The 27945-nt window shown below is 40.1% G+C and overlaps 1 protein-coding gene across 1 annotated transcript; it reads left to right on the top strand.

Moving 5' to 3' along the window:
- Positions 1-5: 5 nt before the first annotated feature.
- Positions 6-25478, top strand: LOC120108519. Its single transcript, XM_039122143.1, has 4 exons — positions 6-234; positions 4976-5069; positions 5158-5262; positions 24976-25478. The coding sequence occupies exons 1-4, from the start codon at positions 89-91 to the stop codon at positions 25243-25245; spliced, it is 615 nt and encodes a 204-aa protein (XP_038978071.1). The 5' UTR covers positions 6-88; the 3' UTR covers positions 25246-25478.
- Positions 25479-27945: the final 2467 nt, after the last annotated feature.

Here is a 27945-nt window from a genome sequence, read left to right as displayed (position 1 = left end):
GAGGGCGGGCAATAAAATAGCCGGACCCGATGAGAAGCCCTGCAAATTATTGGGCGGAGAGTTATCGAAAGTAGGGAGAACAAAGAGAATGGAAGTTTGCGAGGGAGATGATGCGAGAGGCGCGGAAGCCATGGACGTCGATGGCAGCTCGAGGTCGGCGAAACTCGTCGATCTCCTTCGAAGGTTTCTCGGAATCCAGCAGAGGAGAGCAGAAGCTTACGCAAAGCTGCACAGGTACTTTTATTTTTTGATCCCTTTCATGCTCTCTTCCGCCTTCTTTTTGCTCTTCTTCTCTCTCTAGGTGGTGAATTTGTTGTTTAATTTCTTTTTTGGGAAATTGTGATTTTTGGTTCTTGAAGGCTGGGATAGATTTCGTTTTGGCCGTTAATATCTTCTTATTGAATCCATTGAAAAGACGCCCCTTTTTATTTCTTTACTTTATCTTTGTCTAGATTTGGAGTTTTGAATTCGATTAGCTTGATTAGCTGCCCTTGTTTCTGGATGGGAATCTTTGTATTGATTTTTTCTTAAACATTAATAAATTTGATGACAATGGTGCGGATATTGGATTCTGTATGTTGATTTAGAACCATATACTGTTATCTTCTCTGAGTGTTTTTTAATCACTTATGTAGTGCTCAAACTGCTTTCTTGAAATATATGAACATTTATGCTGAAGGTATCATGGAAAAGGGATCCCTTTTCTTGGCGCTTCGACATCAAAATTTATCATATTTATGACCCAAAACAAAGTAGAAAAAATTCATACGTTAGAAGATTCATTATATTTGCCAATTTTAAATCCTTTTAGTGCCCAGTGCACTCAAATCATTTTGTCATTTTTTAATATAACTCACAAATACATTGAATTCTTATATTTTTGAAGTTGAATGGCCATTTAATCATTTGCATGTAATTAAAGAATGTTATTTATTCTATATAAAATAAGGTGTCATATCTTTGAAATGTCTCGCATTTAGTTGTTCAAAATGGTCTTGTAATATGCTGTAATAAGGGCCTTTTTAGAAGCCTCATCCCATCAAGGTTGTACTCATTATCTATTTCTTATTTTGATTCAAGAAGAAAAAGAAGAATCATTAAAAATTAATACAATACATCCTATGCACCAAATAAATCAAGACATGATCGCAATATAATTGTAAACACCAAAACAATACTTGAGCAAAAGCATCTATAGCTGGTTTTGGTCAGTTTTCAGTTGGAACTGGCCAAAACTACTGAAACTAGACCAAAACAAATCAATTTCGGCTGAAACTAACTAAAACCGGGAAGTGGGGATCAGTTTCAACTAGGTCTTGGCCAAAACAGATGGTTTCAACTGAAACTTGAAAACTTATTTTCATCTATAAATTATTAGAACGTGGCAGTTTGCTATTGTCCTTTTCGGCTCATCATTTCAAAAATTTTGGAGGTCTTAAGTCATGTTTTATTATTTGGCTAGGTATTTGATCATGAGGCTTGCTGTCACTGATAAAAAAATTCTTAGATACTTATAGAGACAAACAGTTTTCCACAGGTGTTAATGGTTCAGTTGTTGACACCTTTTTCATGTAGCAGAAGTGCCCAGAGTCCATGATCACGTGATATGATAATCTTAGAATTTAGAAATAAGTGGCAGAGGTGCATGATACCACATTTAGGCTAACAAATTAGCCATTTTAACCGAAGAAGAGTTGATGATCTTTGTAAGCCGTCATCATTGTTGCTATTTTTTTAATTCTAAATAATTGCCTTTATATGATGCTGATATTGTACCCAGTCATGAAAGATCATGAGAGAGATTTGTTGGTTCAGTCAGTGTTATCACATGTGGTGACCTAGGCAACTATATGGTCTTGCCTAGGCTCTTGATCAGCCTGCTTGCCCTGGCATATGCTGTACTCAGAGGTACTAGGCAAGATAGTCGTCTAGATGCGGCAGTTAGGTGCCTGGGTACCTTGAAGTAGCTGGCCACAGTCAAAGGTGCTTCTAGTGCTTGGACAGCTCCCTTGACCGTGGCCCATTAGGTAAAGGCAATCAGTTAACCTAACAATATACCTAATAATGTTATTTTTTCGGTCCTTTCCACTGTTCTCATTCGACCATCTTTACATCATCCATTTGGCTTACATTTAGCCCTTAAGGATGCAATTATTCTAGCTATTTTACTTAAAAAAACCTATATGTTTAACTCATCCTTCTTTAGTTATTTCACTCAAGTTTTTTTCTCCATTTATGTCAACTGTAGGAATTTCTTTGCTACCCAATTTAGTCATTCCTATCTGATAAACTCAAGGGACAAACTTTTCATTGAACACTTCCTTGGATCTACATGTTGGACTGCCTTTAAGAACTTGTAATTTCTACAAATATAACATCACCAACCAGCCTACACCTTTGCAGTTTTCTACTTGATATAATATCATCTCTATATACTCAATCTAAAAGGCACAAATTAACATGTAAACAGGAGTTCCTGTGCATCAAACGTTTAATATTTCTGTAAGCAGTTTAGGGACATATCTCTTGTCATCACAAGATTCCTGAAATATTTGCTGCAACTTCTCCAGAAGATTTTATAGCCCCTTTCCTTCTTGTAAGCCCACATGCAACACGACGACAGATAAAAATTTCAATTCAAGGTTTTAAAGTCTCGGTTTTGGTTTTGGTCCCTAGGGTGTTTTGTTTTTGGTAGTTTCAGCAGATTCACTTCAAGTTTTAGAGTTTTGGTCAAAAAAGTTAGAAAATCAGAAAAAAAATCAAGGCAACTTATTTGACATCATTTTATTGTGTTATGAGTTATTGCCATTATAATTTACATAGCTTGAGTAGTTTTAGGTTGAAAAGAATCATTTACCCATGCATAGTTTTCTCTCAAAGTGTTTTTTTTTTTTTTTTAAGTTTGTATTGGATATGCTTTCAACCTAGAATTATGTTTCAAGACAAAGTAGTCGAACACTACCTATCTATTTAGTTAAAGTAGAGACTCCAATCTATGTACAAGCCCTATCTCTAGGATCTTTAATCATGATTACAAGTAGCCTTTTCTTTATCAGTAATTACATCCTAACAAAAAAAAAAAACAAAACAAAAGCTGGAGATGAAATAACAAAAACCATGTATTTTGAATTATCAAGCCTGCTCTGCCTCCCCCCCCCTCTCTCTCTCCCTCTCTCTCCCCAATGCTGCCCTCTTTTTGTCTTTTTCCTATAACACTTCTAAGCGTTTGCGCAATGTTTCCAGTTTGATATCACGTAAACATGTTGATCCTTGATTCCTTAATAGATAAATGTATGATTAAATAAGCATATTAATGAACAATATTAGTGACTCAAAATTTCAGTCATTCTGGATTTGTCTTGGCTGATGCTGATCCATTTTGGCTGAAACTTGAAATTTGGTTTCAAATCATATTAAAATGGTCCAGAAAACCCAATAATGAATGTTATTTAATGAAACAACTATGACGTCACTTGTGCTGAAGATTAGTGATGAAGTTTCAAGCTAGAGTGCCCTCAAATTAACCATAGCCAAGATTATATTGTCTAATTGAGGTTTTACATGTGTTCTTTAGGATTCATGGTTGACTTGGTCAAGTTACAGGTCAACTCAAACGAGATTTCATGCTGAAGCACATGACAACACATCTTCCTCTAGGTGTTGCATGTGTATATATGAACCTAAATTGCCTATTCATGAATGTTATCTTGAAAGAAGGTTTGTTTGAAGAGCCTGTAGTTTAAGTTTATTCTTTGTATGGTGTCATGTAGACACTTCGCATATGTGCTAGGTGTCCCTATGTTTTCATGGAGATTATTTGTAATGAATACGTCGGCCTCTGTCAAAATGAAGATAGCATACGATACATATGTGTAAATATGTGATTGTATCAAAACTTGTTGACAACTAGTCTAAAATGACTAGTTGTAGCTTTCACCAAAATTACATTTATGCCATTTTACAAGAAAGAAAACAAGAAAAAGTTGTGAAATTTCACTTCTAAGTTATAGATATTTTATATAATATTAATACTATCAATCTGCCACTTGTTGAGAATTAAAGTTACATGTATGCAGTGATGAGAATTCCAATCGATGCAATAACAGTCCATTCTTCGAGTGCACGGAGTTCCATACCATGTTGTGCTGTGGCCAGATGTCCAAAGTATTTGTGTGCTAATTGCTCAGAAGTTTATCTAGGTAGTATTAGTATTTCTGATATCTCTTCTTTGCCCTTTCCCTTTCTCCCCTTTCAAGTCAACTCAATGTTATTTTCACTGTAATCAACAATTTTCTGCTAAATGCATTAATTTCCTTAGTCTGCATTGCTACCTGAAAAACATTTTGCTATCCAACTATTATTCAAATCCTTTCACTTCAAATTAAGATTCCTAGCCTTGGAGAGCTGACTTTCACTTTCCTTAACAAAACAATCTTGTCTCATTCTCCATATCCTTCTCTATAAATGATATTTTTCTTTATATGTGAAATTTGAAATCTTCAGTTACCTAAAAAAGAAAACTTCATATAATGCATAAATTTGAATTTCAGCCTATTTCCACTGTCTTTTTTCAGTACACTTCTGCTCCTACATCCTCCTCATTACTATAGTCATTCTTAATCTTTTCTTTTCTAAAACTTTTCCTTTTTTCCCTCTACCCATTGTCAAAGAGATCCTCCTTTGTTCTGAAATGGAAAAGATTTGGAAACACCCTGAACATGACACTTCATGTTGATGGTAAAATAAAATTCATGAATCAACCTCTAATAGATAATGTACGGATGGTAAACTGAGGTTTATTTTTCGCCTAGTTGTTTCCTTCCATTATAGAAGGGGGTGATTTCTTTGTAATTGGTTTAGTTCTCCTGCAAATAAATTTATGAGATCAAGAAATCATCTGGAAGTCTTCTATGTACCTTATCCATAGTTAAGATGGTGGCTTACTATCAGTGAAGAAGCTTGGATATTCTGGCAGGGGGTTTTCTGAATATATGACCAATGGAGGAGAGTTGTCCTACCAACAACTTTGTGGGGAGATTACAGTAGAGTTCAATGATTGTTCAAAACAAGTAAGTTACATTTTATGGTTTTAAGTTATAACTGATTGTGTTCATATATGCTATATGGTAAGTAATCTGAAGTCCTTTTGTTTGATAGGTTCTAGAAATGGAATCGCTGCTTTTGATGCCAGATCTCTGTCGTGACGATCTTGCTGGCCTTCTACGGGATGTTCAGGCACAAGAAAAACAAAAACTGCATTTGGTAACTAGTTTTATCGCACATTTCTCTCCATTCTCATTGGCACATTTGTTCTTCTCTCCATTCTCATTGGCACATTTGTTCTAGTCTGTTTTCTAGATTCTAAGCACAAAAAATGAAGTAAAATGATAGAACATAATCAGTGGAATGAACCAGCTTCCATTTTTTGACATGAAAATGATTGCTTAACCCATTCAGGTGGTGCATACTTTAGTGGAGCTTACATGCCATGTTAGCTTCAATAGCAGTAATTTCAAGTGCTTCAACCGTAACTTTAAACAGCAAGCCTTAGTCGATCTATATTGAATCAACTTTAGTGATCAAGGTATGATCCATTTGAGTTTTGCCTGAATTTTAGTATCGGCACCAAAGTTATCAAAATGCTTGGGTGATCCTACGTGCTGGTCCCTTGATATGCCCAAGTGGAATGCCTAGGCGACTAGACAGGTGCATAGAGTTCAAAAACTCCCAAGAATTAATAAGACTAATATTATAATACTCTACAATTAAATTATCACAAATACCTGTAGGATGTGTTTGGTTCGCGACTGGAATCAAAATCAGAATAGACTGCAATAGGAATTGGAATAGCCATATTCCCCAATACATTTGGTTCATGTCTTGAATCGAAATCGGAATCAGAATCAGAATGGCTGATTCCCATTGTTGCTGTTTGGCTCATTTAAAGGCAAGAATCGAAATTAGCCCAAATTTTCAGTTCCACCCTTGAACTAAAAATCTTCAAAAACTGATTGTTTTCATTTATTTTTGATATATTTATCTTATTTGATATTAAAAATACACATCAAGGGACTTGAAATTGAATACAATTTATTAATTTGGATAATCTAACTCATAGGCCAGTGCGCCAGTCTATGCAGGTGGTTCTCTCCGACTTGGCCCCAAAACTCTTAGCAATAAGCAATCATTTATCAAAGACATCTTATAAAGAAAATTGTGTATAGCAAAATATGATAACCAGCTAGATTTTTTGGTAAAGAATGTATTAGTTAGAAAGATTGTATAGTTGCTGATTTCTGTAAGTGGATCTAATCACTGAGAACCAAGGCTACCGTAGTGGCAATTGCTCTATATAACAACATATAAAGATGGACTTTCATAAAATCTAGTAAACTAGAAAAGCAAAGAACCTATGTAGCTAAGGGAGCCGTTTGCACACAAGGCCACTGTACTTTCTTTATACGGAACAACCTCATGCATTTACGTCTACATAACATATTTTCCAAAACTACTGACTCAATTGCATTTGATCTGATGAACATTATGATATGGCCAAAATAACGATAAGACAAGAAGCAACTGGATGATTCATGTTGTGAACTGCGTTTAAGATGTACATAATCAGCAAAAGGAGATGTCAATGCATCATCTGATATGTTTTCAGGGTTGAAGGGGTGTTTTTCAAACATAGACAAGACATTATTTTTAACTCTAGCGTGTGGGGTGTTTGAAGGATTCATACATGTATGAGTACTGAATACATCAATTAAAAATGCTCTCAACCCAAATGCTTTGATTTGCAATAATTTTATTTAGCAAAATATGAAGAATAAAATGAAAAATCAAGATGTCACATATTTCACTTTGATTATCAACTAATCATCACCAAGGTAGGCCGAACCGAACCGAACCGAACCATCCGGTTTAGCCTATACCAAGCCGACCCGGTGGGGAACCTGTTCGGTTCGTCCATTAAAATTGGTTCCGGCCTTGAATCGGCCGGAACTTGTTCCAAACCAATCGGAGTCGGCCGAACCGGACCGAATCGGCCAGAATCGGCTGGAAAAGGCCTGAATCGGACCGAACCGGCTGGAACCATTCAAAATCTTTCAGAACTGGCCAGTTTTGTTCAAACTCGGTGTGAACCATCCGGTCTGCACTGAGTCAACCCAGCTTGGAACCGGGCCTCGTCCCCCTTTCATTCTTTTGTTAGAAGGTGCTGGGAAGGCCGCTTCTTCTCTGCTTCGTTTAGTATCTTAAGGCCTAAACGGCTCTCTTTTCCCTCGAATTTGCAAAATCACACCAATTTAGCGCGATTGAAGAAAGATCCAAGCCTAAATAAGGTGTGCTTTCTCTCTTTTATCTCATTTTCTTTCTTTATTTAGAGACGGATAGCTCGAAAAAATAACTCGAAATTTGCACAATAAGAAGTGATCATGCCAAAATTTTTGATTTGCGCTTGATTTTATTATATGTTGTAAATTTATTGATGATCTACACAATAACATAAAAAATTTTAATTTTTAGATTATATATAATTTTTAAAAATTAAAAATATATTTTTGGATTAAAAATAAAAAATATAACAAAATAAAATAAAATAAATATAAAATCAGAAGCGTATTTAGGGGCATACAAACTACTTTTCAGTAAAATTTGGTGTCCATTTATTCAATATTTAATATGAACATGCGCATAGTGGTCTAGGCCTAAATTTAAAAAAATTGATAAATAAATAGCCTTTAATGCATGTCCACGGGCCTAGAAAAATTTATGTAGCATCCATTGCTGGATTTTATATGAATTTGAGCTGAAATTAATTTTTTGAAATATTTATATTTAATTTTTTTTAAAATTTAAAAATAATTAAAAATATATAATTAGTACAAAAATGATGAAAAATTAGTAGTACATATTATATAATTTAGAAGTATTTTTTGAAGTAGAAAACATATTTTTCTGAATTTATGACATTTAAACATATTTTTAAATTTTAAAATTATTAAAAATATATAAAATATATGAAAAATTATTATGTATTGAATAAATCAGATGTATATTTGAGGTAAAAAAATTATCTTCATTGTAACGAAATTTTGCTATTTTTAAATAATGAATAAATTGACGTACTTGATAAACCCGTAGGAATGGAACCATCAAAGAAAAAAACGAGCCAGAACATGACATTAGTTGGGATCGCGGGCAAATATTCTCAGGTCGGCATCATTCCAAGTGCAATTGGCGCAATACAAAATTAAAGTGAGGAGGGGTAACCAGATTGAAGCAATGCTTAGCTGGTTGTTACTCCAACGTATATGTATAGAAAATATCTATAGGAGGTTTGACAGCTGATGAAGAAGCACTTCGTTGATTTCAGAGTAGCGAAGGAGAGGGTTTCCAAGAAGAAGACGGAGGTGGACCTCCGAGCGGCAGAGCCACCTTTCTATTACTTTAGGGAGACAGTGGAGGTGTCTGCTCTAGATGACGAGGAAGTATAGATCCAGACTGCCATGTAGGCAAGCCTGAATGATTAGTGGCAACAGGATAGGTGGCCAAGCATAGGGCTCGATTTGGGCTCTCATACTACGAGTTAGGCTCCAGTTCTGCGTGCAGCAGATCCAGAGTTCTGGAGGACTTCAGTCAGAAAGGCCGTCAGTAGAGGCGGTAGCCTTATTGCATCTATGCTGAGGATTTTTGGTAGCAAAAAGAGGTCATTCAGAAAAATTCCATCTAGAGCAGCCATCTATGATTTAGATCAACATGCCTTTCCTAATAGGAATTTAAAGTGGCAGAGGATTGACGCAATGTTGAAGAAGGATAAGAAGAATGATATGTGGGGAGCTATTGGATCTTGGTTTCACTTCAGCAACATCCCAGCGAATGTGGCAGACAATATGTATTATAGGTTTGTCATTTTTCTCATATAGGTTTTTGTTGCTAGTGTAGATCCTCCAGGACATCTATGGTGAGCTTCTTGACAATAATAAGGAGCTAAAGAAGTGGATTGCCTCATACAAGAGCAACTGGTGTATATATGGACTGATGGTGATATGTGATGGTTGGACCGGTCTTACCAGGCGGATCATTACAAGAGCAACTTCTTGACATATTGTGATACGAAGATTTTCTTCCACAAGTCGATTGATGCTTCCAATCAGGTGCACGACACCACGTACATCCTCAAATTGATAAAGAAGGTGATTAATCACATAGGAGAGGAGAATGTCGTGCAGATTCTTACTGATAATAGGCCACAATATAAGGCCATTGAAAAAATTTTGATGGAGCGACTGACATATTTTCTGGACCGCATGTGCTAAATATTGTATTGACCTCATGTTGATGGAAATTGCGAAGATTCATGGGGTGTAGCAAACAGCGAAGATAGCCCAAACTATCACTAGATATATTTATAACCATACATAAATTCTTTCACTTATGAGGAGGTATGCAGAGGAAGAGATCTTGAGACTAGGAGTCACGGTTTTTTACGAACTATGTTTCACTTGATAGCCTTCTAGAGAGGAAAGCAAACCCTACATCGGATGTTTGTCAGTCCGGAGAGGCAGAAAAGTAGATATGCAAGGGCCGACACTGAATGAAGCATTGTCAAGGACTTAGTGACGAGATAGACATTCTAGCAGTGGGCCATTACGATAGTAAAGGCTATCTGACCATTATATGAAATGCTTCAGACTGCGGATAGCAAAAGGTACCTCCAGATGGGCTCCTTGTATCATATGATGGAGAGGGCAAAGATTCAGATCAAGGAGGCAAATCCAACATATGCCTAGGAGTACATCGACATTATTGAATGGCGGTGGGACTATCAGATGGATAAAAATTTGCATCTAACAAGTAAACAAGAACATTAAAAATTAGATTGCTCCTATACTTGTATAATTTTTTTAAGACAATAACGAACTCTATCCGCACAATACTACCTGAACCCAAGGTTTCAATATACCGTAGCTGGAATCGATATGAATGACGAGCTTCTGGCCGCTCTGCGTAATATAATTTATAAGATGGAGCCTGATTTGGAAGTTGCGGCCCTATATCTAGAAAAGGTAAGTTAATAAGTGATATGCATAAGTTAATTGGTATCTTCAATTATTAACATATTACCACATTGTTTTTTTTTATAAAACAAAATATTTAGAGAGGGCACTGATAATTTTGGAGTCTCAGCAGCTGTCGTAAGAAAAGTATGAATCCAGATATATTACATATCAGGAGGACATTTATCTGACGTTGGATAGTTACTAATATGATACTATCTTATATATAATTTTTTTAACGTTTTTGCAGCTGAATGGTGGATTTATTTTGGTTTATCCGCAAAAAATCTTAAGTGGCTGGCTATTCGGATCCTCTTCTAAACGGTCTCTTCGAGTGGCTGTGAGCATAACTGGTCCACCTTCGCTCTCATCCATAGCAAGCAGAGGAACTGTTTAACACAGAAGCGCCTCAATGATCTTGTATATGTTTACTACAATCTGAGGTTGAGACTAAAGTGCATTCAGGAGGAAGTAGAGTTAAACTATACAAATCTGATAAATAGTGCTTTCGTTGATGATGAGGATGATCCTATGATCGGAGGGCTTATGGGCCAGTAGCAGGGGCCGGAGTTTGATGAGCGAGGATTGCTTCCACGACCAGCCAGTTTCGTAGCCAGCTAGGGTCGATGCAGGACAATGGATAGAGAGCAATATTCTACGCATCCTTCTAACTGATCAGCCACATCCATGGAAAAGCTGGTCACCGCATGACTTGTTGTCCGAGACATACTTTTAGAATTATGATCGAGAGATGCTTAGACAAAGCCACTACGCTATCCAATCAACTCAGTCAGGAGGGTGATATACATTCTTCCAACATAACCAGACAGAGGGGCACGAAGAATAAGTAGGCAATGAGTGGCACAAAAGGTAAGAAGGCAGCGAATGGCACGAAAGGTAAATAGGCAGCAAGTGGCATGAAGGGTACGAAGATAGCTGCCCAGCACCCCAAAAAAGGAAAACAAAAAGCACATGTAGCCTCAATGAAGAGTGTGGAGGAGCCAGTTCACTCAGATTTAGATATCATGAGCAGTAGTTCTAGTGGTCATGAATCTGCTGGCCAGAGAGAGTGGAGGATATGAGACCACTATTTATAAGTCACAGTCGTAAGGTTGTCTTCAATTCAGCGATGAGTTCCAGTTTATGCAAGCTACGCAGGATAAGGATCATGGTACACGATATGGTGGAGCCCGCGAGAATACGATTGCATATAAAAGACGGGCTCTTCGAGATCATCCAGGAGAATATAATGCAGCTGCAGATAACCTCGCACGTGGAGTAGGATCCATAGACTTATCAGATTCCGAGTCGTATACTAGATTCTATTATCCGCAGCCACAAGCAGCTTATGATTCATACAGATACGGATATGGATATGGTGCGTCTGAAGCATCTTCCAGTGGCTTCTATCTTGTATAGCTCAGAGCATCTTACATGTCGGATTTTGCTGCGGGCTTATTCGGATGAGCTCCTTTGAAGTCATTTTATCAGCTATTTTATCAGTTAGAGGACACATTTCAGAGCCAAAGCTTTAGAGAGAGATCCGAGAGTGCTTATAATTTGGAGCGTGTTTTTTATAGAATGAACATACAAGACTACAATGCCGCTTGGTTAAAGAAGTGGGCTGATATGCCTTCTGACTATGTTAATGATTTAGATATCTATGAGAGGCATCACCATTCGACGAGATTTTAGAAATCAGTATGTATGTTGTACTTTAAATATATTTAATTGATTATATTATTTTATATTTTCATCTTATTACTTGATTTGAGAATATTTCATGTTGCTTCTTGTAGTATGCAACATCTCACTAATCATTTTATGTTTTGTATCATTTTAAAACAACAAGATGCATCATTTAGGTTAAAAACATCAAAAAATATCAAATTAGATTTAAAATTATTGAAAAAGTTGAAAAGATTGATTACCAATTAACTGAACTTGGAATGCCCAAGTGTACCGTATGGTGTTGTATCAATCGGTACAGGTCCCGGTACCGGTTCAATGGACCTGGATCATCACGGCACATGAAGTAGCCCACGACAACTTACGACTAGCTAAAAGCCAGGCTATCCTCATACAAAAAAGCATAGCTGAATAAATAATAAAACAAGCACCATATATCTGCTATAATAGAGACTTTGAAGAATCTATCAACCTATGTACTTATTTAACTGAAAGAAACAATAAAAACTAGCATCTTATAATTATTACAGTAGAGACTTCGAAGTGTCCATCAATCTATACTCTCCTATAACTGAATAAATCATAAAAACCAACATCATATTACTGCTATAATAGAGATTTTGAAGAATTCATTAATCCATTAATCCCATTATAAAGTTGAAATCATTGCTTGTATACCAATTCGCCATAGCTGATCAGGAAAGAAAGATCTTGAAATCATAAACGACATGAATTGGGGCAAAAAGAACTTTATGCTAACCAGAAGAGGTATTTTGCTCAATAACGATTGTTATCGTTCAGATCTGGCTATTGTTTTTAAGATTTCCCTTTCTTGGCCTTGCCACAGCTGGTCGAAGAGGCCACAAGTTCAAGAGCAATCTAAATAGAAATCCAAATCAAAGAAGCAACAAATTAAGATCGGATCAAAGAGAAAATAATTAAAAATTCAACAAAATCACTCAATTAATTGATGGTAAACAAAATTAAGACAAATACTTAGAGTGATTGGAGGAAAATAGAATCAATAAGGGAAAAAATCGGTAAAAAAGAAAGCGAAAATCAATACCCATGATCTAGACCTCGGAGAGGTGGCACAAAGCCTCTGAGCCCTAGAAATGGAGAAGACTGAGGCTGAAACTGCTCGGATTGGAGATTGGGATGGGGAAATGGGGACAGGAAGGGGGTTTTAGGGATTGATGGGCGATATGATTTGGAGAAGCGGGTGTGAGGGTTTTGGTCATTCGAGTGGGAGGAGAGCGGGCGCAAGGAGATCCACCGCAACCGGATCTTCTAGGGTTTCTCTTGTGTGAGAAGGGGCTTTTGAACACTACTGAGATGGGACATGTGGCGTGTGGGGCATGTGGGGGTAGGATGGTTTTTTGGAAAATCAATAAATCATAAGGATATTTGGAAAATAAATATTTTAATAGTAGAATGACATTTGAATCCTTGGGGGAGAGTCGGAATTGGATTTTGGGGGCTTGGGGCATTTCCATTTTCCTTCAGCATTGGAATCGAAATAGAACTCTCCCCCAACCAAATGGCTGGAATAGGAGTCACTCATTCCCATTGCCACTCCAGACCTCAACTCCCCCCAACCAAACATGCTCGTATTTTGTTCATAGAAAATATAAAAAGACATCATACTCATAATAGTGGTTGTTAACTAGACTAACCCAAATCCTATAGGATTTATGATCCTAGGGATAAAATATCCATCGTAGATCCTGTGGACTGTGTGGATGGCTGAACCTCAAGATTAGAAGGCAATGGGGAGTTGTCGATCTTGCAGGAAAATAAAGTCCTCAAGTGGACACTATTGATAATTTTGCGATCATTAGGCTCCCATTCTTGGCCCCTTTCTCGTATCTAGGGTACTCAGCGCCTAAGTCTTCAACCATTGCCTCTTGTTGCTACCTCTAACCTTTTATTATTGCCATCTTTGGCCACCTCTTCCGACCTCCAACCACCACCTCCAATCTTTGATCTTGGGATCTGGACAAAGTAAGCCTGCACCCCTCTCTCTCTCTCTTTCTCACCTCGACTGCTGTTCAAACCCTTCTCCTTTGCCTTCCCCAACCCCTCGCCCACCTTAGTTGGCCTTCGGCAAAGGCCCTTCCACCTCTTCGTTTTCTCCTCTCTCGATCTTGAAGTTTGTTTTGCTTGTGTTGCCAAGGGGAGGAATCAGTAAGCAAACATGATGGGTTTAAAAGTTCAATATCTATGATAAACAAAAGAAAATTTGTATATTATTTGTTTCATGATATTTATCATTGTAGACTCCAAAGAAGCCTATTTTACATGGAGCAAAATAAAGAAGCCTATCTTACATGGAGGGTTGTATGCATGTCCCTATGTAGGTAGATACATAGATGTAAGTTAGAATGCTTGTTTTTCTCTATGCTTGCCAATTCTTTGATGAAATGTCTCAATTGGATGCATCTCTTTGGAGTCAAATGATAGTTGTATTAGTAACAATGGGATCATAAGCAAGTTAGAAGGTGTATACTGAAATAGTCAAGATAATCTTAGAATGTACAATTATATTTTCTTATGATGTTGGCTTAGACTTCCTGACTGTTGTTTTAAAAATTTTAGATTTTAGTAGATGCACATTCAGTGTATGATATGAAATGAGTCAAAGATTCTTGAACATCCATCTAATTAGAAAAATTTGGACTTTGGAGTTTGTTTGGCTTGTGGCTTTACCATTTGAGACATATGCATAATTGATGTTTATAGAATGCTAATCTAGAAATTAAATAGAGCCCTAGCTCCACTGCTATGTACTGCTACAGACCAAAGTCCTAGCTTTGTTTCTACATGTAATTGTGCATGAATTACCTCTCAGCTGAATGTTAGCTCCCCCCCCCCCCCCCCCCAACAAAAAAAAAAAATCCTGCAAGGATTCCAGTTGGATTCATGTGATCATAAATTGCAGTGATTTATACAATGTTATTATATATTTGTTATGTTGCACATGCTAATGCACATGTATCCAATGAAATGTAATGATTCATGAATATGTAATATTTAATTATTGAAAATGTAAAATATCACTAATTATTTAAAAATTAGTTTAGTACTGAAAATCTAAATTTTGAAATCGTAAACTCTTTGTAATATATCAGGGTCATTGTTCTGCTTTAAGAGTCCATGATGTTTGTCTATTGTCTAGTCCAGGAACCATTTGCTTACAATTTATATCTTTAGACATGTAGCTTAACTGTGTCCACTATAACTTTTAAAAAATTTTACATGAACGTTCCAAATACCCCATGTCAAGCACCAGATTCAACAAATAGTAGCTGGGATGACTGTAGTAGATATGAATCCACTATTCTAGTTGTGAAGGCAACCAATGGTTCTCTTTCCATGTATTTTTAATATCCAGTTGTAGAGCAGAGGCCTCAAAACTAGATGTTGGATCTCCACTTTCTTTATACAGCTCTTTGTTGTAGTAGTCTGGTTAGGCACCTCCAAGCATTCAATTATTGATTCAACTTTCAGGATAGTTAAAGCCTAAAGTTTAATGTCAACTTCTCGGGATACTCAATGTGCTTTCGTGGCTATTAAGTACCGTTGAAATCTAGGTCTAGCTCGGATGAGTTGAACAATTGAAAATAAAAAAGAACCTGATAAGACCCAGCTCTCCTTCACGTCCCAGATCAAGGAAAGAAGAAGTCGCAAAGAAAAGAAAGGAAGGGATCTTTATTTTAATAGGCTTCGAAAGGTAAGAAAGCGAGGTACAAGCTCTACTTTTCTGGGTGAGAGCAACCCGATGCATGCAAATATAAAACACTCTACTTCGGGCGAGAGTAACCCCCAATGCAAACTAAGAGACAGGAGATAATACCACACCCACCCCAGCTACCCTCTCACCCCCTCATTTATTTCCCATGGGTGACCTCTTGATAACTGACGTGCGGAAAAGTCAGATGTCATTTCGGAGGACTGTTTCTCACTTCCAGCGTTGTAGCCTCGTGCATGGCGTTCGTTCCCTCCTTCTCCTTCGCACCCGAACTGCAAGTGGCTGACTTCTTCTTTTCCTTTACCAGACTCCCTGCGACTCCGGCGTCTTCGTGGGGAACGTGATCGATGGTCGCGAGATAACGTGGGTTCGGCCTCCGAACTCGTCGAGGTCTGTCGATCCCATCATCCCTCCCCCCTTCAGCCAAAGCCTTGTCCTCAAGGTTGGTTCTTGGGTACTGTTGCTTCAATTGTTTATATTCTTCCCAGGTAGCGTCTTCCCTCGGCAATGATCGCCATTGAACGAGAACTTCTTCGATGATCTTCCCTCCCTTTTTTACCCATCGATAGTCCCTGATGGTGGCTGGTTCCAGTGCGAATTGTCCGTCCTCTTGGATGAGTGGAGACCCTGAACAAGGAACTTGTCCCTCTCCTAGCTTCCGTTTGAGAAGCGATACGTGAAATACCGGGTGAACTCTTGCATCCTCTGGTAATGCTAGCCTATATGCGACTGGCCCGACGCGCTGAATAATGCGATAGGGTCCGAAATATTTCTGAGCAAGCTTCTGGTGCACTCGTCGGAAGATCGTCTGTTGCCGATATGGTGGAAGCTTTAAAAACACCCATTCCCCTACTACAAAAGTAACTTCCCTTCTGTTCTTGTCTGCCTGTTGCTTCATTCGTCCTTGAGCCTTCTCCAAGTTGCCTTTTAACTCCTTCATCAGTTGGTCCCGGTTAGCCAAAGTTCTATTGACTTCATCCACCGCTGTGAGCCCTTCCATGTACCGAACGATTGTTGGTGGGGCTCGTCCATACAGTGCCTGAAAAGGTGTCATTCCGGCAGTGGAATGGAACGTAGTGTTATACCAGTACTCTGCCCAAGCCAAATTTTGCTCCCACGTCTTCGGAAACTGACTGCACAAACACCTAAGGTATTGTTCGACGCATCTGTTAACCACCTCGGTTTGGCCGTCGGATTGAGGGTGGTACGCAGAGCTCATGCGAAGAGTGGTGCCTTGAAGCTTGAAGAATTCATGCCAAAAATGACTTACGAATATTGGGTCTCGGTCGCTGACAGGAAGAGTTCCAACAACCGTGATCCCGATTCTGAGTCTTTTGACTTGTTTAGGAAGGAGGGCTTTTTCAAATCTCAAACTTATGAAGCATCAGATGAAGCGAGAGATTGAATTTCACCTACCACTGGAAATATGCCCATTTCACGAAATATGCCCATTTCGTCAACCAGTCGGGCCACTTGGTTGACGAAGAGTGCTGCCACTTCTCTTGCAGTGTATGGATGGGATATGGCCAAGAAATGGGCATATTTGGTGAGCCGGTCGACGATGACCAGGATGACGTTCTTCCCTTTAGACCATGGTAATCCTTCAATGAAATCCATGGAAATGTCCTCCCACACCTGGGTCGGCACCGGCAATGGTTGGAGTAGCCCGGCCGGGACTTGAGTCTCATATTTATGCTGTTGGCAGACCACGCACTCGGCTACAAATTTTTGGATATCTTTCTTCATCGACTCCCAGTAAAAAGCCTGAGAAATCCGTTTGTAGGTCCTTAGCGTTCCTGAGTGTCCTCCAATTTTTGTATTATGGAATTCCTCCATCAACCTCACTCCCAACGGCGAACTGAGAGGGATCAAGACCCGATCTTTATAATATAGAATTCCCCCTCTGAACTGATAGTTCTTCATGCGGTCGGGTGTAGCTTCGAGTTGTTGAATTTTTTGCTGCAAATAGTGATCTTCCTGATTAGCAGTCCTTATCTCCTCCCAGATGTCGAATACGGGGCGACTGAGAGCATGAAGTGCAATCTCTTCGGGTAGTCGGGATAAAGCATCGGCAGCTGAATTATCCTTCCCTGGTTTGTACACTATTTCGTACTCGTATCCCAGCAGTTTGGTGACCCATTTCTGTTGCTCCGGTGTGCTTACTCGCTGCTCTAGAAAATGCCGTAGACTCTTCTGGTCGGTTCTTATCTGAAACTTCCTTCCCAGCAAGTAGGGCCGCCACATCCGCACCGCTTCCATTATGGCCAACATCTCTTTAGCATAAGTCGACCATCCTTTCTTTGTTACACCCAATGCCTTACTCATATAAGCAACTGGTTTCCCTCCTTGTGTTAGCACAGCGCCAATGCCTTTGTCTGAAGCATCTGTTTTAACCACGAAGGTCTCTGAGAAGTTAGGAATGGCAAGCACAGGGGTGGTCATCATTGCTTGCTTAAGAAGATGGAATGCTTGCTCAGCCTGAAGATTCCATTGAAACTGCCCTTTTCTTAGCAATGTCGTCAAGGGTGCCGCGATGACTCCATAGCTCTTAACGAATTTTCGGTAGTATCCAGTTAACCCCAGAAATCCCCTTAGTTCTGTCACGGTAGTGGGTCGCGGCCATTCCTTCATGGCTTGTATCTTGGTGGTATCAACCTGTACCCCAGCAGCGGATATAATATGACCAAGATACTCCACTTGTTGTCCAAAGAGGCATTTTGAGGGTTGTAAATAGAAGCAATGGTCAGCCAAAATCCTTAGTGTGGTGCGGAGATGGGATATGTGAAGCTTCCAAGTAGCGCTGTATACCAGAATGTCATAAAGAAGACCAAGATGAACTTACGCAGGTAACTCCTGAAGATGGAATTCATGGCTGCCTGAAATGTTGATGGGGCGTTACATAGTCCAAAGGGCATCACCAAATACTCAAAATGTCCGTGGTGTGTGCGGAAAGCCGTTTTATGAACATCATCTGGATGAACTCTGAGTTGGTGGTATCCGGCCTTAAGATCCAGCTTAGAGAAATAGCAAGCTCCGTGCAATTCATCCAACATATCATCGACAGTGGGGATCGGAAACCTGTCTTTAATGGTGACCGCGTTGAGAGCTCTATAATCTGTGCAAAATCTCCATGTGCCGTCTTTTTTCTTTACCAACAAGACAGGAGAGGAGAAAGGACTCTGACTCTCCTTGATAATCCCGGCCTCTAGCATCTCAGTTACTTGGCGCTCGATTTCATTCTTCTGGTAATATGCATATCTATAGGGCCGAACGTTGATTGCCGAGGTTCCCTCTTGCAGAGGAATCCGATGGACATAAGGTCGCTCTGGAGGTAATCCTCTGGGTGCCTCAAAAAGTGGAGAGTACCCCTTTATCAACTGCTGGAGGTCGGTGGGCCATTCCTTTTGCACTGTCGTTGGTTGATGCTCTTCGGTGCCTCGGACCATGATCGCAAAGAGTTGGCTACTCCCCTTGATCTCCTTCTGTATTTCTCGGAAGTCTACAGCTCGGGTAGGTCTCGCCGGTTGTTCGGAGAGCCCACACGCTTGGCCGTTCCACCAGAATTTCATGGTCATGTGCTTCCAGTCGCAGATCACAGGTCCAAGTTTCTCCAGCCACTGTATGCCTAGAACGGCATCCAACCCCACCAGCGGCAGTGTAGAGAAGTCTACCAGGAATCGCTTCCCTTGTAGCTCCAGCTCCACCGACCGGAATATCTCCTGGCATTGTAGGACCTCACCGTTAGCTACTCGGACTCCAAACTTGACGGTGGCGTCTACGGGCAGCTGAAGTAATTTGGCAACACGGCCACTCATGAAGTTGTGGGTGGATCCGCTGTCAATCAAGACTGTCAAAGGATGCCCTTGGATGCATGCCACCACCCGCATCGTCCGCAGCCCATTCCATCCCGAGAGAGCATGGAGAGAAATCACCAGTTGCGCCTCTTCTCCGGTTGTATTTTCGTCGTAGTGCTCGAAGTCGCCGTCCTTAGATCCTTCTGCATCTTCCAAGCGATCGGCTTCGATTAAATAAGCCTGAGGGGTCTTGCACCGGTGTCTTGGGGAGAACTTCTCATTGCATTTAAAACAAAGCCCACGTTCCCGACGCTGTTGCATCTCCTCCCAGGTGATGCGTCGGATCGGTGTCGGAGCCTGCAGCCGCGGTGCAGTTGTGGATGGGCCCTGGGTTCTCGGAACACTGGTTACTCGGGATGCCACGCCACGGAATGCCTTCCGCTTCTGCTCCAGCCTCTCCTCCCGCATCCGGGCTATCGTGACTGCTTCGCGCAAGGAGTGAGGTCTCCGCATTCGCACCTCCTTTGCGATCTCCTCCTTGAGTCCTCCGACGAACGTGCCAATGAGTGCGTCTGGCGGCCATCCCCGGACTCAGTTAGCTAGTTTTTCGAACTCCTGTTGATACTCCCGCACAGTTCGATGTTGCTGAATTCGGGATAGCTTCTCGTTGAAGTTAATATACTCGTTGGGTCCGAAACGGGCCAGAAGTTCCCGTTCGAACACCCTCCAGGTGATTACAACTCCCTCATCCTGGGACATTCGCCGTAACCACTGCCACCAGTGGTTGGCTTCCTCGTCAAAGTAGAATGAAGCGGTGATTACCCGCCGGTTAGCGGGTACTCCTTGGCCATCGAAGAACTGCTCAGCTCGATCGAGCCAAACAATCGGGTCATTACCAGTAAACCGTGGGAAGTCCATTCTGGGATGGCGTTGGACCCCCACGATGTCCTCCGTTCGCCCAAGGGCTCCTTCTCGTGGTGATGGTGGTAGTGATGCCGTTGGTTCAAACGGCGGAGGGGACTGCACTGTAATTTGGAGGTGTCGGATAGCCTCCAGGACCTCAGTGAGACGCACCTCCATCCGTGCTTCTAAGCTGTGCAGCTCTTCTTGCATGGTGTTCACGTCGACTTCCAGACGCTCGATCCTTTCTTTATTTGACATAACCGGCTCTGATACCATTTGATAAGACCCAGCTCTCCTTCACGTCCCAGATCAAGAAAAGAAGTCGCAAAGAAAAGAAAGGAAGGGATCTTTATTTTAATAGGCTTCGAAAGGTAAGAAAGCGAGGTACAAGCTCTACTTTTCTGGGTGAGAGCAACCCGATGCATGCAAATATAAAACACTCTACTTCGGGCGAGAGTAACCCCCAATGCAAACTAAGAGACAAGAGATAATACCACACCCACCCCAGCTACCCTCTCACCCCCTCATTTATTTCCCATGGGTGACCTCTTGATAACTGACGTGCGGAAAAGCCGGATGTCATTTCGTAGGACTGTTTCTCACTTCCGACGTTGTAGCCTCGTGCATGGCGTTCGTTCCCTCCTCCTTCGCACCCGAACTGCAAGTGGCTGACCTCTTCTTTTCCTTTACCAGACTCCCTGCGACTCCGGCGTCTTCGTGGGGAACGTGATCGATGGTCGCGAGATAACGTGGGTTCGGCCTCCGAACTCGTCGAGGTCTGTCGATCCCATCAGAACCCATGCTTGATCCAGTTATTGTAAGACTGGATGGTCATGCTGAGGAAGGAAATCACCATCGGTTCCACTAAGGAGCCCCTTATCACTGGATCTGTGGTGGAGGAGCCCTTCCTTTCTAGGTTCATGGAGGATAAGGCCATGGACATTAGAAGATCTGTGACGGAAGCGCTTGTGAGCACCAAATCCATGGCGGAGAGCTCATCATTGTGAAAATCATAATGGAAGAGCCCATGTTTTTTGGATTTGCAGCAGAGGAACCTGTGGTTGCTTGATCCATAGTGAAGCTTGTGTCTGGATCTTATGGCTTTAGAGGTACCTCACCTTAGATCTGATGGAGTGGGGGTGATGCCATGATCCCCATGTCTTCTCTCTTCTTCTAGTTTTTGGTGAGACATAAAGAGAGAGAGTGAGAGAGAGAAGGCGTAAGGGAAGGGGTTGGTCTGGCATCTAGAGAAGTCCAGAAGATGAAGGGGAAAGGGGATCATAGCATCATGGAGGATATTTGAGAACTAAGTCGAGAACATGCAATTATGTAGGTGGACAGTTGATCCACCATTGAATTGTAGTCGAACCAGAAACCCATGACTTGGCTAGCCTTGTAGGTTTGCTTGGGTCAATGGGTTGAGAATATTTGTTTTCCAATTTCGATATGGAGGAGCATCTTAGATACAATAACAGGTACATGAGTTTCATCTATGGTGTCAATACAATCCTGTAATAACAGATAATAGAATAATAAAAATAATATACTAATTTGAGAAAATATATAAAAATGTTATATTTGTCATTATAATGCTATGTGCTATACCTTGAAATAGGGTCAAAATTGAGGATTATTATTAATTTTTGGACATGGTGGATGTGAGACATAATCATGTTCAAGTTCTGAAATCGATTAAGAGCTACTTGGAAGTGTCAATGAGTGGTTTCACCACTATATTGAAAAATTTCTTGCAATGCTTGATTACTTATATTTCTTGACAGTATGTAAATGAATATTATGAGTTGCTCTTCCACTGTTACACCCTTGGAACGACTTAAAAGATCTATTTATCGTAGAAGGTTTGCAACATTTTGGAAAATATATGGATCCATATGAAATTTGAACTTGCAACGATCTTCATGGCCTTCAAGAATTTCTTTGAACTACAAAGCGCCAATAAGAATTGAAGTATGGCTTAGCCTTTTTTTCATAAGTAGCATAAAAATATGATGTAAGATGGAATAGCATCATCCAATCATCTCAATCTTTGCTCCACAAAACACCAGTAAAAATTGAATTATGTCATGACCTTTTTTTATAAGCAGGATAAAATTATGATGTAGGATAGAATAACATCATCCAATCATCTCCACTTTTCTCCTTGTTAACATCCATTGTTTGTCATTTGAGTCCATAATGTAGAGTAGCGAGGAATTTTTCTTTTTATTTTTGTGAAAAATGAGGATAAAGGAAATTAAAGAAATAACTAATCATATCCAAGGTCCATAGTACCAGTATTGGCACCCATATGGTTGACTGGCAGTATGATACGGCACGATACTATGGCATGTCGTTCTGGCGTGTATCGTCAATGGAAAATCTGAGAGGGAGGGGAGGAGAGAGAAAGAGGGAGGGAGGGAGGGAGGGAGGGAGGGAGCGGGAGAACGAGGGGCCCTCTAAATTGTAACCCTAACCCTAATCAAGAGAGAGAGGGGAGGGAGGGCATACTGGAGAGAGAGCATTAGCCTCTCGAACGGTGGAGGGGGTTGGGGTCACAAGCATTGTGGGATGGGGGGGCTCCAAACTATAGCATCAAACAGGAGGGGTCTCTTGAGTAGCGAAGGTGGGGGGTTGCAAGAGCCGTAGGGTGGGAGCGCTCCGAACCGTAGCATCGGCGGCGGGGGGCGGGGGAGGATTTGGGCATCAGGAGGAAGGAGGGAACATCGGCCTCTCGAATGGTGGAAGAGGGGGGTCACGAGCGTTGTGGGGTAAGGGGCTCCAAATCGTAGCATCGAGCAGGAGGAGAGAGGTGCCGGCCTCAATCTTTCAAATCGCCTCTCGAATGCAAGTAGCTAAAGGCTTCTTGAGCAGCATTTAAGCTATCTCGTTTTAACTTGTTTAACTATACCGATAACCAACCAATCCAATTTGATATGCCCTAAACCGGCCGATACAGCACGGTTCGTTAATCCCTAATGATATCCTGCTATGTTTGTTAGTCATACATGACGCATGCCTTTCAGTGCCTAGGCACGCTTACCATGATGAGGTTAGAAGAGTGAAATGGCAATATCTTAGGATGATATCCTACTATGTTTGTTAGTCATACATGACGCATGCCTTTCAGTGCCTAGGCATGCTTACCATGATGAGGTTAGAAGAGTGAAATGGCAATATCTTAGGTTATGTGTACTTTAGGAAATGATATAGCTTCTCAATAATTAGTGGATGAAACTTTATTTTCCTAACCATCAATTTTGTTTGTTTGTTGAGTTTATTTGACCCAAGGTTTATCATACCGTACCAAACCGGACGGTACGGATGTACCATACCATACCGGTTCGGTATTAGTACATAATATGGAGAGCATACCAATACTTGGTACGCCGAACCGGCTCCGTATTGTATGGTATTGATACTGTGTTGGGGTGGCACTGGTACGGGGCTCGATACCGAGACCGCATACCTTGATATGTTCTCAACCATCTTGGTACTAGTGTTGAGCTATATTATTCTCCTATATAGTCCATGCATTAACCTTGGCATCTAAAATCATGTCAAATTGAGGCATTTACCTGCTTCTACTTGCTGTGAACATGGAAAAGGACAAAGAAGTATAGAATCAGAGATGCCAAGTAGTTTGTCCCAGCAGGATTTCATGTGTAATCTCATATGATCAGAACCTGGATCCTGTCATGAGTTATATCCTAAGGATATAGATCCTAAGTACCCAAGCACGCCCTTAATTCTATTCATATTATGATCTTGCATCAATCAAGAACTCCAAGAACACATTAGGAACAGCAAAAATAGTTAAAGAGAGGGCAAATTGTTGGAGGCTGTCATTCAGGGGAAATCAAATATGGATGGCTATAGTATAGAAGTAATTTATTGTGTATGCTGCCTGGCACTTTAATCCATGATCTACTGTTGAGTTAGCATCATGTGGGAAGCAATGTAACCCAGACCAGAAAAATGTGATTCAATTTGCCAAATGGAACACTTGGACTTTAGTCAGTTGCACCTACCACACACCAACTCCCTGAAACTCCACTTGAGGCATAACATCATCATCAGGGAACCTTTTCTTTTAAGCAATTTGTTGCACTGCTAACACCTTCTGTAAGTGCAACCACTATCATTTTTTCCATCTGCAACTAGAAGCTTCTCTTTCTCTGACTTCTTGTAGGAAATATTATGAGATAAAAAATTAAGATGAATACAGGATATTATAAAGATGGAAAAAAGGTAACTACATTTCATAGTATGCATAGATTAATATTTCTTTCTGCTGAATCATAGGTTATATTTTGTCCAATAACATAGGGGAGACTTTACAATACCCATTATTTATTTGTTCAGAAACTACCTCGCTAGGCAAGACAATTGTATAAACATGGGTGTTGAAGGCTTGAATATTTTCTATGTTCTTTTCGAAAAATTTTCCAGTGGAGAGTTCAGTTTTCATTTAAAGCATAGTCCAATCAGTCCAATCTCGTGAAATTATCTCTGGAGGCTTATCCATTCTCCTTTGGGTAAGAGTTTGTGTTAGTATGGTTGTAAGCAGAAACTGGTTGAGTCCTACAAGGTGCTGTCTTTGCGACCTTGAGGATTGAGGCATTAGTTTCAGGTCCGGGATAATCGCAATGTGATTTATGTTGCATGTACACGCATTCATACATACATAATATGATCTCTTTTCTTTTTGATGTGCTTCCTTCTAATAATAATTTTTTGTGTGTGTTCCTGTGCTTTCGCCTCTTTTACCTACCAAAAGACAGCGAGCATTCAGATCTTAAAGAAGGCTGGTCGACCCTCGGAGCGTCTGGTGAGCCATGAGCACTGCCGGTTTAACAAGCCACAACAGCATGAGTGTGTGCATGTCCGCAAGATAACAGAAGATGCTGGAACGGAGGATGCTGAAGCTGATGCCGAGTATGATGGTGCTCTCAAGGAAGCCATCCGGGGTGTGCAGGATGCAGTGACCAGCATAAATGAGCACCTGGAGGAGGTCCGCTATGAGATTGAGGCACTCGAGTCAGTATAGTTGCTGGAATAGTACATAATAAACTTAAATCCATGTGTTTCTGGCTTCACTGAATCTGGAAATGGTTCGATTATATTTAACTGCATATTTACAGAAGAACGTAGAGTAGGCTGGATTTTCTTAAAAATAATTCTTATGTGATTAGAAGATGATTAGTTTTCTGCAAATGAAAATGGCTATTGTAAGTTAAAACCTGTGCTTCTTCAATATCTATCTGTTGTTTTTGATATCCAGAAGGTTCAAATGCAACAGAGAAGAGATGGAAAATTGTGCAGAACGACCTTTAGATTAAAAACAGGATGTGTTATACAGAGGTCTTTGGTTCACTGAAGGATTCAAGACCATTTTCATTATCCAGAACTAACCCTTGTTAGTAGACAGCTAGATGGCTTTGCAAAGGAAACATTTCCTTCTGAGGAATGTGGGACTAATAATGTCTCAATCTTTTGAGCTTTAACCAGTAGTGGTTTAATGTGCTACAAGACATGTGAGATATGAAACTATAGTTAGTACAACTAGTGTTAAGTTGGAGATGGTGGTTCCTTTAGTAGACTTTTGTGTTTGTTAAACAAAAACGGAGAATGGATCAAGTATATTCTTGTACAAATATTGTGATGATAACCCAAGAAGGAAAATTGGGTTTTTCAAAAAAATTTACAAAATTTTTTACATTCTAGGGTCGACTCGACTTGCACTAGGGTCGACTCGTGCTTGGTAGGAGTCGACTCATGGTTTTTAGGGTTGACTCGTTCATTTCAAAAACTTTCAGAATTCTTTAAAAACTTCTCCAACTTTGAGAATTATTCTTCTAGGCTTCTCTAACTTTTATTTTCCAAATTTTATCTTACATGAATAACATAACACTTAACATATTTTAAAATTTTTATTATCATAATAATAATAACATACCTGACTCATTTAATCAAGTATAAAATAGAGATCACATTCAAAGTTAATAAACTAATTATAACTTTACTAAAGGTCAGAAACTGCACTTTGAAGTGTTAGTTACTTACCTCTTCTCACTTCAAAATCTCACTTCAGTTAGGCGGGTTAGGTTCACTTGTTTTAATACCATTAATTTTATCATTATCTTAGAAGCCAAGCAAAGTTAAAAATTAAAATACTGTTCGGGATACGGCCTTATGCCCAAATCAGAGTGGAGGAAAAGAAAAGTCGACCTGGCAATAGTGCCCAACTTCTAGGTCGGTCCAAACAATGTGAACTAAATTGATCAAGTTAAGCCATGATCCGAGTAACTCAATAAAAGTCAATAGTAACCAAATTCTAACAAGGCTGGGGTATTGAGTCGGTATGCTCCTCAAGTAATGAGGTGGTGCGGGGCCTCCATGCTGGGTCAACTTGGATCGAGCAAAAAGAGTCATGGCTTTGAACTAAGATCCCTGGATCTTGCTTAGAGAGAGAGATACTCGATCTAAGGCTAGTTGGGCTTTTGAACATGATCCACTTAGTTTAGGTCCAATCAGACCTAGATCAATCAATGTATCTAGTCAACAAGTCAAGTAGAGAGGGAAAAAGAGGGTCGCCCCCTTTTGTTTAACTTAATGAATTAATAGAAAAAATAGGAAGAGTAGAAGAAATAAGAAGAAAGCGGTGGATACGAAGAGGAGGAAGAGAAGGAAGAGAGAAGAGAAGAGAAGAGACCGGGATGATGGTGGCCAGGCCGTGGCGGCAAAGTCAGCAGCCAGCCAAGAGCGGCTGGCGGTTGTAGCAACCAGCGAGAAAGGACCGAGCATGAGGGAGAACGGTGAAGCCTTAGTTTGGCCCGAAAATAGGAGAATGGCTAAGGCTATAAATGGGTCGGATTAACCCCTGACCATCTTAGACCCGATCAAACCTGATTTAAAGGACCCATGGGGCCAGGTTGGGTTCTGAAATTAGACCCATTCTATTTTAGGGGTCGGGTCTGAGTTGACTAAATTCTGACCCAACCCGACCCAACTCATTTGATTTTTGAGGCAATTTTGGGTTTTTTACTCTATGACCCGACCCTTTTAATTTTTCTTTCAATTTTGTAAAATTTTCCTTGTTACTTTCATAAAATGGAGGATACTGGGGAATAAGCATACTTAGAGTTCTATTGCCTTTGGTATGTTCTCTCTCTCACTATATGTGCCCACTTCGTCTTTATGGATATTGTGGGAGATGTTGAGTCTTTTTCTTTTGATTCTCATGAGACTATATAGACATTGGTGTCATGTTTGGGGAAGAGAATAAGTTCAACAATAACAATCAAGAGATCAATTTCTACAAATCAATTGGGAGAATCTTTTCCAAGAGTAGCCAGTTTGGAATGGCAGTTTAAATAGTGTGGGCAATTTTCAAAATATTATTAACATTCGCACCCTAAGCAATTGACATCCTTCTGGCCTCTGTCTCTTAAAATTTCTATAAGTAATGGATATCATGAATCACTATATTTGAATTACTATCATTCATAATACACCCAAAACTTCATTTCCAGTAGCCAAAGAGGAACATTTGGTTCGAACACAAGGAATTTATGCAAATATTAAAAATTATTTTAACGGTGAATAAGCAACGCCTGAACTTGGTGTCAGTAAACAGTTTGCTAAGTCAGAGATATATCTCAACACTGCAATGAAAAATAATTTTGCAACCCATTTGAAAGTTTTCTCTAGGCTTACCATACAAGCACTACAAGATAGAGAATTTCAT

This window comes from Phoenix dactylifera, unplaced genomic scaffold (assembly GCF_009389715.1).
Source record: "Phoenix dactylifera cultivar Barhee BC4 unplaced genomic scaffold, palm_55x_up_171113_PBpolish2nd_filt_p 001374F, whole genome shotgun sequence".
In the NCBI taxonomy this organism is placed as follows: Eukaryota; Viridiplantae; Streptophyta; class Magnoliopsida; order Arecales; family Arecaceae; genus Phoenix; species Phoenix dactylifera.
Note: the sequence above shows the minus strand (reverse complement) of the source record. Positions and strands in the feature narration are given on the sequence as shown.